Genomic DNA, 13011 nt, shown 5'->3' with positions numbered 1-13011 from the left:
AAAGGGAGTTTTTCCTTCCCACTGTCGCCAAAGTGCTTGCTCATAGGGGGTCATATGATTGTTGGGTTTTTCTCTGTATCTATGAAGCGCCTTGAGGTGACTTTTGTTGTGATTTGGCGCTATATAAATAAAATTGAATTGAATTGAATTATATGAAAGAGAACCTATGTAATTGGAGTCCTTTCTCCAAACGTAGCATTTGCCCCCTGCTGGTCAGTGCAAGAAATGCAGATTTAAGGTTTCACAGTCTAAATCCATCTTTTATGGAGAGAGAACATCTGACATGAGCAGAAATATAAATTAGACAAATAAAATTTTAAACAGGTGTCTTCTGACTGTCGTCGCAGCTCAGGGCTGTACAACTCAAGTCATTTTTGCACAAGACATTCTGAATGTGCTCAAGTTACCCCAGTTCAATACACATAAACAAAGATTTTCATCTCGCTTCATCTATATCTTCAGTTCAGAGTTTAGAGCCCAGAGGGAGACACAAAGCTGATAAGTGAGAGCAGTCAGCTGCGACTCCTCCAGCTGATTAACAGCAGGTTCGGGTGTGGTGGTGCAACAGTTTGGCCTCACCTTTTGCACACGTCTTGTGTTTATACACCATGAGAGAAGCTTCCATGCTTCCATTAACACAATACCTCAGGCTGTTTAAGCTGCCCGGCGGCACTGAGTAATTGATTTGCTCGGCTGTAATCCTGCTGCCTTCTTTGCTTTAGAAAACAATAACCGCTTATGCAAATGTACATTAGTAAAAGCTCAGGAGGCCCAGAGATGAATCCCAAAATCCATCCGTAGAGCTGACACTCGCAGACTGATAAAAGAAAATAAAATAAAAAAATGGAGGGACAGACTGGATGACGTAACATTTAATTCTGATGGAAAAGTAATGAGAAGGAAAAGTCAACACTTTTGATTGTAATGAATCCTGTCAGGGTGGGAAATTAATCATCCCCATCTGGACTGTGCAACTTGGTGATGAAGAGTGACATATCTTTAAGCAAGGCTGCAGAGCTCGAAGGGAACGATGACTCCCATTTCCATATTAATAGCAAAATCTGATTCATTTATTATGTGACAGTGAATTTATTCTTCTTATTCACAGAATTGCTTTATGCTCCTTTTAGTATTTTCACCGTCTGGAGGTTTTAGTGGTTTACCTTCCTTGCACTGTTGTTGTTGCTATTGTCATTTTCCATTGCTTTATCAAGCCAGTCTCTCTCCTGTTCTGACTCTGAGTCACTGGCCTCGCTTGCGTCCGCCGCCAGCAGGCGGGAATAGTTAATCCTGCGGTGGTGGGGGGCTTTCCACTGGAGCAGGGGCAGGCACACACACCACACCATCAAAACCATCGCCAGTCCTCTGAACATCCATGTGAGCCCGATGCTTTGGGCCACAAACCCTCCAGCCAAACTCCCCAGTGCACTACCCAGATGAATAGAGAGGGACTTGTAGACCCTCCTGACGCTCCTCTCAGCCCCTGGTGTGGCGATGTCCTCACACTGGAGCTTCACGGCCCACCAGAGAGCTCCGCTGCTGAAACAACTCAGCACCTGAGCAGGCAGTGCAGCCCACGCTCCCCAGAGGAAGGAGTAGTAGAAGCACTGCAGGCCGAGACTCGCGGCTCCAACTGCGAGCATCCTCCTAGGGCCGAGCAGCCTGGAGACTCGGCCAGCCATCAGAGGGAAGGTGGCCTGCGAGAGCAGAGCGAGGGCAAGAGATAGTCCCATGTGCAGCTCACTGCTTCCGCGATCCTGCATCCGCCACAGGAGGAAGTTGTCGATGGCCGAGTTCGCCACCCCGACCAGCAGGGTGGTGAAGACGCAGAGCACAGCCTGTGGGGAGCCGCGCACCAGTTGCAGGGCTTTCAGGAGCCCGCTGGTCCTGTTTCGCTTCTTGTTCAGGTAGAGAGGGAGGGACATGGCCAGGGGCAGGACCAGAAACGCCAGGCTGGCATAGCAGTAGAAATGCACCACACTCCTTGAGGTCTGAGCAGCTATGAGGCATGCCAGTCGGCTCACCAGCAGGCCGGTTACCCCAACCCCGCATGCTGCTCCAAGTACACCCCACACCCTGGTGCTGCTGTAGCGGTCCGAGGCATCCGCGAAATCTAAATATTCGTAGAGGCCGTCGTCTACATTCCACTCCAAGGGTGCGGATGCCGCCTCCCACACACACATAATGATGAGTATCAAGAAGAAGAGTTGATGCTGAGTGTCCATCACCTTTAGGTTGCCCAGGAAGCCCAAAGAACTCTCATCCTTTTTCTCCCCCGTTTGCTGCTCTGATTTCAGCTCAGACCTCTTGTTTCTGACCGGAGTTGCCAAAGAGCTGCTGGAACTTTCAAGCACCTTTGATTCATTCTTTTGTGGCGCATAAAGAAGAGGAGATTCAGTGGTATGACTGTGATTGTGATGGTGATGATGATGAGGTGAAGTTTCATTTGTAATAACAGGAGCTTTCCTATCAGCATCAGGAAGATGAGTGACAAGCGACTGGGAAACATGAGGTTTTGGATGGGATGTTACAGGTCCAGTGATGTTCACTGACAATACATCAGATGGATTTTGGGGCGGGCCGACGTGCGGATCCGAGGCGTTACAAGTCCATGCATGCATATCCGTGTGCGGGATGAGCAGGAGGAGCAGAGCGGCTGCTGCCGAAAACACGACAGAGCCGCAGATCACCACTCGTCTCTTGTTGTAGTGTTTGGAGAGCAGGCTCGCCGCGGGGCTCCACACCAGCGTAATAAAGTGCTTGGTACCCATGACGATGCCCGTCATGGCAGGAGTCAGGCCAAGCTGTCTGAAGTACAGGGTGAGGAAGGGCAGCAAGCATGCTTTAGCGCAGGAGCACAGGAAGTTAAAGGTTCCAGCCATAGCGAGGGCTCGCTTTATGTCAATCTGCTTGATCCTCTTCATGTTTGAGCAGCTTAGAGTCCGTCCTGCTAGCTGTCACATGGAGCGATTCAAACTGAGAGAGACAGAGAAAATATAAAAATGTTAGTGCAGACATTTCAGTCTTTTGATACTAATACATTCTGAAAAGGCATCAGGCATCATCATACAAAGATTTGACCTCTGACCTTTTTTAAGGACAAATAAAGTCAAACTTTCATAAAATGTCTTTTATCTTCAGAAGTGTGCTTTAGATTCTGCTGACTTTGTTTGTATTGGCAAAAATCAGGAAATGATACTGGTGTATGAGGACTCTAAATATCACATTACACTTTGCGTCTAAATATCAGTCTCATTTGACCTCTGACCTCAGTTTTACATTTTCAGATCTGCTTTTTTTTAAGTTGACCCTAGAATGTGTTACATATTTAAAGAAAGGATTGTCAAGATGCCAAACTAGATAGAAATACACTTTAGTTTAATATTATATAATAAGCTCAAGTTATTCATGTCCAGTCATTTAAATATGAATCCATTACTTGCTCACAGATAACGCCTGTGCAGTCAAAGTAAACACCTGTCATGCTATCCTTGTATAGCATTTAAGAAATATTAAATGTGGACATTCATTTTAGTTATGTTTTGCCATTATGTTGGCCATATAGAGTTGTTTAAATAAATAAATTGAAGACTCCAGGCGATTTATTTCTGTTCTCGGGTAATAAAATGATTCCTCGTGCTGTTCCTAATGCGATAGAGGCCCTTAATAAATGAGTTGAGGGCTGGCCCTCGTTTATTTCGCTGTAGCTCCAACAATAATAAAGTATCTGTTTTTATAGTAACTTATCCACACTCACATGCGAAGCAGACAGACTCAAATGATCACCCTACAGCGACTTCATTGTGTTTGAGGAAATAAGCTGACACGAAAAAAACGAGGAAATGACAGACTGTCAGGAAACCACCCGTCAGGCTGGACGCACCTGTGCCTGCAAGATGTGGAGGACTAGTCCACGTCACGCCAACTTTATAAAGGAAGAAGAACAAAGTTTTAACATTTACCTTTTAAATTCTGCCCAAGTTCCTTATCCTCTTCTGTCGATCATTTCCCACCCGCGACTCCGACAGCGCACTCCCGTGTTTGAACCTTTGTTGCTCTGAGCTCTGGACACCTGTTGCAGTCGGGTACGCGCTCAGCAGCAGCAGCAGTGCGAGTTCACACCTGTGGGCGCAGATTCCCACGACTATAGCTCCTCCTGTTGGTGTGGATGCCCGTGTGCACTACAGAGAGCATAGTCGCAGCTCGATTAGGCGATAGGCGCAGTTCATCAGAGAGTGATCAGAGAGCTCCAACTCCTCTGTTTTGATGTCCAATTACACGTTATTAAAGCAGGTCATCTGGTTTGAATTTTATATTTGTCTCCTCAGTGCAAAGATAAAAATCTTCAGTAAGAACCACTTCAGTTAGTGTGATTAGTGCTGACTTTAAAATGACCCCCTTTTGGGGGGGATTTGAATCTCCGGACTTCTTTTCTTTTGAGCAATGAAACTTGTGTGTTTGTTTGCCTGGATCATGGCTCAAGTCGCAGAAAGCATCGTACAGCAGTTTGACACAAAGCAGAAAATACCAAACTCCAGCACATGCTGTTTTTTTACACCTCTGCTCTCTAACAGGTGTCACATGGGGTGATTCAACTTGATTCAACCCTAAAAATTCACATACATCAAGAGGTTCAAATCACATATATGTTTCTTTCTTCTTCTTTCTTTTTACCTCCCCAGCATGTGGGACTTTAACCTCGTCTGCTGGATGCCACATGGCATTATTGTAGTATTTCATTGCACTGATTAAGTTGATTTATGACATAAAAAATCCACGACCAGCTTATAAAATATAAAGTTTATTATTGAAAAATAGCCACAGGTAACAAGCACTTGGATACTTGTAGTACTTTGTCTTTGAAGCAAATTAACTGGACAGGTACTTATGTAGAGCTTTAATACAAACACTCAAAGCACATTTTACTGCAAGCCTCATTCAACCAATCACGCCTGTTCATACAAGCGCTTTTTTCCTGTTGCATACACACCTCTAACATTCACACACTCAGGGGTAGATCGATGCATTGGGATACTTCGACATGCAGACTCGCTCTGCATTCTTAGTTAGTAGAACCTAACTACTTTTTCTCATGTAGAGGATCTGTTAACTCTTATCACAGGATTTGTAAGCATTTAGAATTCAGTTAGTGAGAGAGATAATGGAATCCAAATAATCGTGTGTTACTAAATTAAGAGGATCCAAAGGGATTAACATTAATGTTACTAAACACAAGACAGTGTAGATGATTCTACTCTGCAATGTAGAGGTGACCTGCCTCTGCCTCTAGCTCGAGCCCACCACGACCCTGAACTGTATGCGTGGTGAAGAAAATGAACTGATGGGTGGACGGATAAGCTTTGCTAATGTAACATTAAGATGACTGTGAAGCAGTCAGCCTGTGTCCCTCACATGCTGACACCAGAGAAGCTGTTGATTGGCAGTGACATGACTTTGTCCAGATACTTGCTGAGTGGCAGCTCTTGCTCGCTGCCGATGCTGTACCTACACCGAATGGTGCAACCCGGGTCCAAGCATGGAGAGATTTCTATTCTGTAAAAGAACAATGCAGCATGTTAGTTTTTCTTAAAGGGCGAGAGTGGACAAGTAAAAACAGAAGAAGCATAAAATTACTTTTGGACATTGGTGTATATCCTGCGAGGGTCTTTGTCCAGACACACGCAGAGTGTTCGTTGCTCCATTGTCCTGATGCTGATGTTTCGAGTTTCGATTTTCTATCATTAACAGATTCAGTTAACGGTTGCCTTCAGATATGGATAAAGCACTTCCACTGCATCATGCATAATGAGATATAACTAGCCAATAATCCAAGGCAGAAGAGAATAACGTCTTACTGTGTTGTATGCGGGGTTCAGAGAGTCAAACCTTGCAGCCAGGTAACTCTCCCCTAAACAAAATGAAAAGGGTGACTCAGTTTTTTCTCCACATAATTCTTATTGCACTGAAATAAAGCAATTGATAAAAAAACAAAAACAAAAAAAGAAAACCAACAACAAACCTGACGCTGAAGCTGCCGGCTTTGAGGTAATCACCACACGCCAGGTCATAGATGCTTCTCCTTTAATGTCTCGTTTGCTTAAAGTGGCCTGTTGAGAACATCAGTGAGTGTGAGTCTGTGTGCAAGTGTGACAGTGTTAATGAGTGTAAAAGGATAAGGGGTGCACCTTTGTGTAGTTGACCGATAGAACCACGCCAAAGAGTTCCACCGATGACTTCTTTTGTCGTACAGAGGGTTCCCCTGTCAAAGACGAGCCAGTTTATGTCGCCATCTGTTACCGTGGTTACATCAATATCCACACACACATGCACAGAAAGATTCGCACACATACTCTGCTGCTGGTCTTTAAGGTGTCTGAAATCTGGGATGTCGGCCTCCAGGTGGGACACAAACAGCTCCTCCACTGAGGCCAGATCAGAGTTGGAGAGGGTCATCTAAACACACGGCATATTTAATCAAATCAAAAACCAGCGTGAACAAACGAATGACAGCACCTACCAGACTCTACACTGAAGAAGTAACTGCTAAACTTAGTTTAGTTAAAGCTGTAACATTTGAATTTGTTTGGAAACAGTGAATGAGCTGGAAAGACATTTGGACGCCCATCTGCCACTTTATTAGGCACGCATGTTCATCTGCTACTGATGCAAATACGGAGTCGAACAATCAGCAACTCAGTGCATTCAGGCATGTAGTAAGGATCAAGTCACATATGTTTATAAAGGCATGTAGGTCAAGACTACGTGCTGAAGTTCAAACTGAGCACCGTGATCTGAGTATTTTAGAAACTGCTGGTCTGCTGGCCAGACTGTTTTGAGCCAATGGGAATGAAAATATTACTCAAATAGCCACTCTTTACAAACGAAGCATGCAGAAAAGCATCTCTGAACACACAACACATTGAAGCAGATGGGCTGCAGCAGCAGAAGACCACACCGTTCGCTGCTCTTGTCAGCTAAGAACAGGAAACTAAATCTACAATCAGAGTCACAATACTTTTAGAATTAGAATGGGTTCACCAAACCTGAACATTATCGTGGATCAACACACCAAAATCTCTGAGGAAGGTTTCCAGCATCTTGTTGAATCTTTTTCATAAATAATGAATTCAGCAAACTGTACCTAATAAACTGGCCAGTGCATGTCACCAAAAAGCTTGTGAAGTTATTATGAACTGAGATCAACATTTCTTGTACTCTGATTTCGTCCACCTGGTGAATAAAGTGAAACATTTTCTCTCATCTTAGCTCAGATTTGTTCTCCACACACTGTAGGAAAAATATTTTATGCTAAAACTTGAAAAAAAAAAACAGTTTCCAAAAATAACACAGCATTTAAATTAGATCAACATGAAATTTGTTACAGTCATAAAAACAACAACAACAACAACAACAAATTGTTGCATAAGTGAATCCCTGAGAGGGGAAAACCCTCAGATGCAAACACAGGGACTGGTTCACCTTTCTGTGAGTTAAACTATGTGGTTCAGGAGCTTAAGAATACAATTTGAGAATTTGGCTGTTCCCTCATCTATTATTGGAATAATGAACAAGCCAAGTCAGTTTTGGCTGTGAACTTTGATATTACTACATTAGAAACAGAGAAAAAGAACTGAAACTCACTGAAAATGATACAAAGATCCACACACAAATAAAACTAATGTGAGAAATTATGAAACAAAGATATGACACGGGAGGTCTAATACTAAATGTCTAAGTCCCCATATCAGCAGGAAAACATTTCATTGTCCAAACTCTAAAACTCAAATTCAACACGCAGTTACACGATTTGACACAAGTCCAGCTTTAAGTAAGAAAAATAGACATTATTTATTATTATTTTCTTTTTAGCTGAATTCTGCTACGATGTTTGACACATGAAAAGCCAGCCTTGCTCTTTGCCTTCCACATTTAAATGTATGTAAAACACAATATCTACACACGATAGCTCTGCTGTACCTTAACTGAATAGACCGGGAGGTTAACTGGCTGTGTCCCACAGCGAAGGTAGTAACACAGGGTGTCCAACAAGTAAAGGCTCAGCTCTGTCGGTTTCCTGGAAACAGAAGGCTGTGCAAAGGGCGGACAGGATTAGATGGACTGCATATAGTTATTATTAATAAGATGTAATCGCTACAGTTGGTTACCAGCTCAGGTAGCGTCGGGATGGCAGCTCCCAGACTGCTAACGTTGACACTGTACCATGGATCCACTCTCTCCAAACAGGACGCCAAAGACAACCTGCTCTCATCCTGTGAGGAGTATTAAGAGTTACGTAGTCCTCTACACTCACACCTGTCAGAGCTGCTTTGAATGTGTCAGTGTAACTCACAGGTGAACTCGGGGAAGCCTCTGCATCAGAGACTGGGATGTAGTACAGCTGCAGGTCTAGTTTCTTGGTCAGCATGTTACGTTTGGCCTCTTTCTTGCTGTATGGACATTTTTAGAAAAGTTTATTTAAAAGTTGGCATGCACACACACACATACACACACTCCAGTATTTGGGATCCTCACCGTATGATGTAATAAGCCTTGGTGAGCTTTCCCAGGGTGCTGTCGTCCCCCAGTACCACAATTCGAGCCGTGTGACTTCGCTCCTCTTTGAGTAGAGGTGAGTTTCCGGTAACATCTTCCTTCATCTTCTCCTCCATCAGACTCAGTTTTTCTGCAGACTTTGAGTTCTTCAAGGCATTTCTCCGTTCCCGCAGTGTCTTTTGAGCCGTGTAAGGCAGCTGCTCTGCTTCGTCTGAGTCCTTTAAGTCCTTCACTATCCCGCTGTCTCTTGAGATCCTTTCTTTGTCATCCTTAATGGGGTTGGAGCCAGAAGGTAGGGCAAAGTCTGTCAACAGATTCCCTTAAGGAAAGACAAATTTAACGTCAGTTTCAAGTAAAACTGCAGCCTTCTTGTATGTGTGGTAAGATTATAGATATGAAGCATCAGTTCTTGTTTGTTTGATGGGCTCACATAGCATCTCTTCATCTGTCCACATGAGGAAGTTCATCTCTGGCAAGGGCACTGTAGTGCTGTACACAGGACCTTGTTCATCATGCAATACATCTGAGAGAAGTTGATAAGAAATATTATTATTATTATCTCCACTTAGAATAACTTGTGTTATAACACACTACACTCAGACCTTTTTCAGAGGCAGCCAAGATGTTTTTGTGTATCTGCTTCAGCCCCTTCAGATAATCTGCACGACTGCCGGGACCATGCTGTAAACTCTGCTTCACAGTTTCAACCACATCCTGGAAATATTGCCTCACATCATGGTCCTCTAAAACCTGGAAAAAAAAATTAGGGGAACACATCAGATCTTGATGAATAGCTTGATGTGAATAAGGGAACAAAATGACACAGGAACATCCATCCATTCCACTTCTCCCTTTCAGGGTCGCAGGAGCCTATTCCAGCTGTCATAGGGCGAGAGGCAGGGACACCCTGGACAGGTCGCCAGTCTGTCGCACGGCTAACACGCAGAGACAGACAACGTTTCCCACTCACATTCACTACCATGGGAAATTTAGATCAATCAATTAACCTATCCCCACTAAGTGCATGTCTTTGGATGGTGGGAGGAAGCTGGAGTACCCCGAGAGAACCCACATAAACACGAGGAGAACATGCAAACTGGATTTGAACTCAGGACCTTCTTGCTGTGTGGTAACAGTGCTAACCACCATGTCACCGTGCAGTGGAAAACAAATCCTTTCAGTGCTGGACTCAAACTCACAGCAAAAAAAGTTAATTTTGTTAAGTTTTCCTTGATTTGATTTGATTTTTCTGAGCATTACATGTTATTTTTTATATTTATAGAAATCAAGGTGGCGTGAACTAAAGTTCTGATTTTGAAACCTGGAAAATGAAACCTGATTTATACATATACACCATTTGAACTAATGGGTGATTAGTTCATGTAGCTTATGTTTATATTTATATACATAGTAAATAATAAATCTGGGATCATGAAAATGAATGGGATTCATCCTCTGGGGATCACTACTGTTTCTTTGTCCAAAGCACCCTCATGGATGTATTTACCTCAAGAGCTTGAGCTAGTCTGGAGCTTTGGCAGGTCGTCCCTAACCCTGTCTCCAGCACACGGAAAAGCACACTTTTCTCCATAGTCCGTGTGTTTGTGAGCCGGCGTGACACTTCCAAGTATGCTCTAACCGTAGCTTCCAGTGAAACAGAAAACACAGCTGGGTCTGCCAGCACAAACACTCTGCAGGACACAAGCAGGAGACAATAATGTTGCGATATACAGTTGAATCATTCTGATACAGGCCTGGAGGTCTTTCAATATGGCTTGCTTACTTTTCCCTGGCAGCAAAATGCTCACTCTTGATATTTTGCTCTGCGATGACTCTCTTCAGGTACAGAGATCCTGTTGAGGAAAGGGTTTGTCTGGTAAGAGTGAGAGCGGATTTTAGTATCGAGGTCACGCGTGTAAGGATATGTGATACCTGGTGCAGTCATTTCCATCTTGATGCTCCTCAGAGTGTGCAGAGCCACAGCGGAGTATGGCGATGGCAGTATCAGCAGTTTCCCCAAACACTCGTACGCTTTGTGATAAAGACCTTTAGGAATTGTGACACCTGACTGGATATTGAAATACAGAAAAGCCTTTCAGCCTGTATTTGTACATTATTTACAGCTTGTTGCTGTTGCTGCAGTGTTTTCATGAACAATATCGTATTTTCAGCTGTGTGTTGCCAAGTGCGTCTTACCTGAATGACTACATAGTAGAGCGTGTGCAGCACTGGGTTGACAGACATGTAGGTTTTTTTCTCATGGAGCTACACCAGCCAAAAAACCCAGACAAACAAGAATTCAGTATCTGAATTCATTTTGCACTTTTTAAGCAGAAGTAAAGAAAAGAAAGTCTTTAAATGCACAGCTTTTGCACAACTGCACAACTTGATTTTGACTAGACTTGATGAAGGACAAACCTTGGAAACTGTTGTTAATGTCTTCTCCAGCTTTTGGACCAGAATTGAGATTATTGAAAGGCTGCAGGAAGGATTGACTTCCACCTTCCTTTGGAGGTTCCATACCAGCATTCCTGCAAATCAGGCAGACAGTAGTTTGCTTGCATTGTCTCAAATAAGTGTGACTATCTATTTTAGCAGCTAAATTATCCCACTGTGTGTGAAAAGGGTGGAAGGTTGATACCACTACTATTAGCTAATTAGCTTAAAAGCTCTGCAGCCCCTTATTAGGTATCCCTCACTCAAAACTATAAATCACAGCTTTAGGAGTCACATAGTCATGTGTAAATACTTTACACTCACCGGCCACTTTGTTAGGTACACGTGTTCAACTGCTCATTAATAGAAATATCTAATCCACCAATCACGTGGCAGCAGCTCAAAGGATTTAATTATGTGGACAAGGTCAAGATGACCTGCTGAAGTTCAAATCGAGCATCAGAATGGTTGTTGGTGCCAGTCAGGTACCATGATCTGAGTATTTCAGAAACTGCTGATCATGGAAACCATCTCAAGAGTTTCCAGAGAATGATCAGAAGACGAGAAAATATCCAGCTAGTGACGGTTCTCTGGGTGAAAATGCCTTGTTGAGTCCAGAATTGAGAGATGAAGGGGCACATTGCTTCAAGTTGATAAAGCCAATGATAACTCAAATAACCACTAGTTACAGTCGAGGTGAAGAGGATCTCTGAATGCAAATATGAACATATTAAACCTTGTAGGCAGACAGGGCCCCACCAACAGACTGACACTCCTGTGACCAAAAAACAGGAAACTGAGGCTACAGTACAGTTTGCACAGGACAACAGAAGATTGGAAAAATGTTGCCTGGTCTGATTAATCTTAATTTTTGCTGCAACATTTGGGTGGTAGGGTCAAAATTTACATGAAACAGCATAAAAGCATGGATCCATTCTGCTTTGTATCAGAGGCTCAGGCCTTCTCACCAGATCTCAGTCAAACAGAGCATCTCTGGGAGAGTCACATCATGGATGTGCAGCCAACAAATCTGCAGCAGCTTGTTGAATTAATGCAGTTCTGCAGGGAAAAGGAGTCTATCCCAGTATTAGGAGCATGTGCCTAATAAAGTGTCCAGTGACTGTATGTGTAATAGATTGTAAACAAAGGGAAGGAAAACAGGAAGTGATAAGGAAATATATCACAGTTTTAGAATCTATTTATTATAATTAGTAATTAAACAATACTGTTAAAATGATCGCCTGTGTTGATGCAAACTATCTGCTAACGGAAGCGTCTGTTTTACTAGACAAACACGTTTCTCAGCAATGATGACGAGTTTTTAATAATCCATTATGTTGCTCTTTGACTTCAGACTTTGATTTCAGTGCGCTTATATACTTTCAGTAGTGGATACCTTTGCGGGAACAACTCTCGCTCTTCATCTCTTTGAAAAGAGCCTGGACATCATCACACAAGCTGGAGTCCCAAGTGGAGGAGAGGTCCTCTTTAGCTGTTAAAACACACACACATTTTGTTTGCATTCTCTAGACTCCGAAACTGCTGCTTTTACTGGTGAAACGAGAATGCCCATGAAGAAATGAAAACTCTCACCTGTGGGATCGACCATCCTTTCCACTCTTCAGAGTTTTTGAAGGCTTAATTTTAGCACAGCTGACTCAAACCAGAACAAATCACAAAAAGCCCTCTCCTCTGAGGAGAGAGTTCAGCACTAGTCCCCAACAGCCCAGCAACCGAAACGACAGAAATTGAACTGAGTACAAATACCTGATACCCTGCAGTGAAAGGTAAGTGCACTTCTGCTTTGTTGTCCGATGACTGGCTCAGCTATAAATACATCGCATCGTGCAAAGCATTGTTACTTTCATTCCTACTCTGTGTGCAGCATTTCTCCAAAGCTTACTACAGAAGCTTCTGTCCGAGCGAGCGTTTTCAAGTAAGTATGAACACAGTTCCCTCCTGAATATTCCCTGCTGCTTCCTGTTACTGACATAATGCCATGATGATCATCACATTGCTATT

At 43.2% G+C, this 13011-nt stretch overlaps 2 protein-coding genes across 2 annotated transcripts; both read right to left on the bottom strand.

Moving 5' to 3' along the window:
- Window positions 1-857: 857 nt before the first annotated feature.
- On the bottom strand, window positions 858-4139 carry mfsd6l (major facilitator superfamily domain containing 6-like). The gene is made up of 2 exons (XM_005738009.1): window positions 3963-4139; window positions 858-2976 (listed from the first exon to the last, which is right to left on the bottom strand). Exon 2 carries the CDS (start codon window positions 2922-2924, stop codon window positions 1152-1154), a length of 1773 nt encoding a protein of 590 aa, XP_005738066.1. The 5' UTR covers window positions 2925-2976; window positions 3963-4139; the 3' UTR covers window positions 858-1151.
- A 740-nt stretch (window positions 4140-4879) lies between these two features.
- Window positions 4880-12911, bottom strand: pik3r6b (phosphoinositide-3-kinase, regulatory subunit 6b). Its single transcript, XM_005738008.1, has 19 exons — window positions 12583-12911; window positions 12386-12481; window positions 10972-11084; window positions 10750-10818; window positions 10486-10621; window positions 10337-10406; window positions 10061-10244; window positions 9156-9303; window positions 8984-9076; window positions 8533-8872; window positions 8351-8447; window positions 8166-8270; window positions 7978-8088; window positions 6351-6453; window positions 6186-6259; window positions 6020-6107; window positions 5856-5908; window positions 5635-5735; window positions 4880-5553 (listed from the first exon to the last, which is right to left on the bottom strand). Exons 1-19 carry the CDS (start codon window positions 12596-12598, stop codon window positions 5409-5411), a joined length of 2142 nt encoding a protein of 713 aa, XP_005738065.1. The 5' UTR covers window positions 12599-12911; the 3' UTR covers window positions 4880-5408.
- Window positions 12912-13011: the final 100 nt, after the last annotated feature.

The sequence above is a fragment of the Pundamilia nyererei genome, unplaced genomic scaffold (genome assembly GCF_000239375.1).
Source record: "Pundamilia nyererei isolate P.nyererei 1_Seehausen unplaced genomic scaffold, PunNye1.0 scaffold00081, whole genome shotgun sequence".
Classification (NCBI taxonomy): Eukaryota; Metazoa; Chordata; class Actinopteri; order Cichliformes; family Cichlidae; genus Pundamilia; species Pundamilia nyererei.
This window is presented reverse-complemented; position numbering and strand designations above follow the sequence as displayed.

Excerpts from the sequence above, each read along its gene's own strand:
- mfsd6l (XM_005738009.1), bottom strand. The coding sequence starts at position 2,924 with ATGAAGAGGATCAAGCAGATTGACATAAAGCGAGCCCTCGCTATGGCT.
- pik3r6b (XM_005738008.1), bottom strand. Across the intron at positions 10,622-10,749 it reads TCTACTATGTAGTCATTCAG|TCAGGTGTCACAATTCCTAA; the intron begins GTAAGACGCACT and ends TTCAATATCCAG. Across the intron at positions 5,736-5,855 it reads TGAACCCCGCATACAACACA|AAAATCGAAACTCGAAACAT; the intron begins GTAAGACGTTAT and ends TGTTAATGATAG.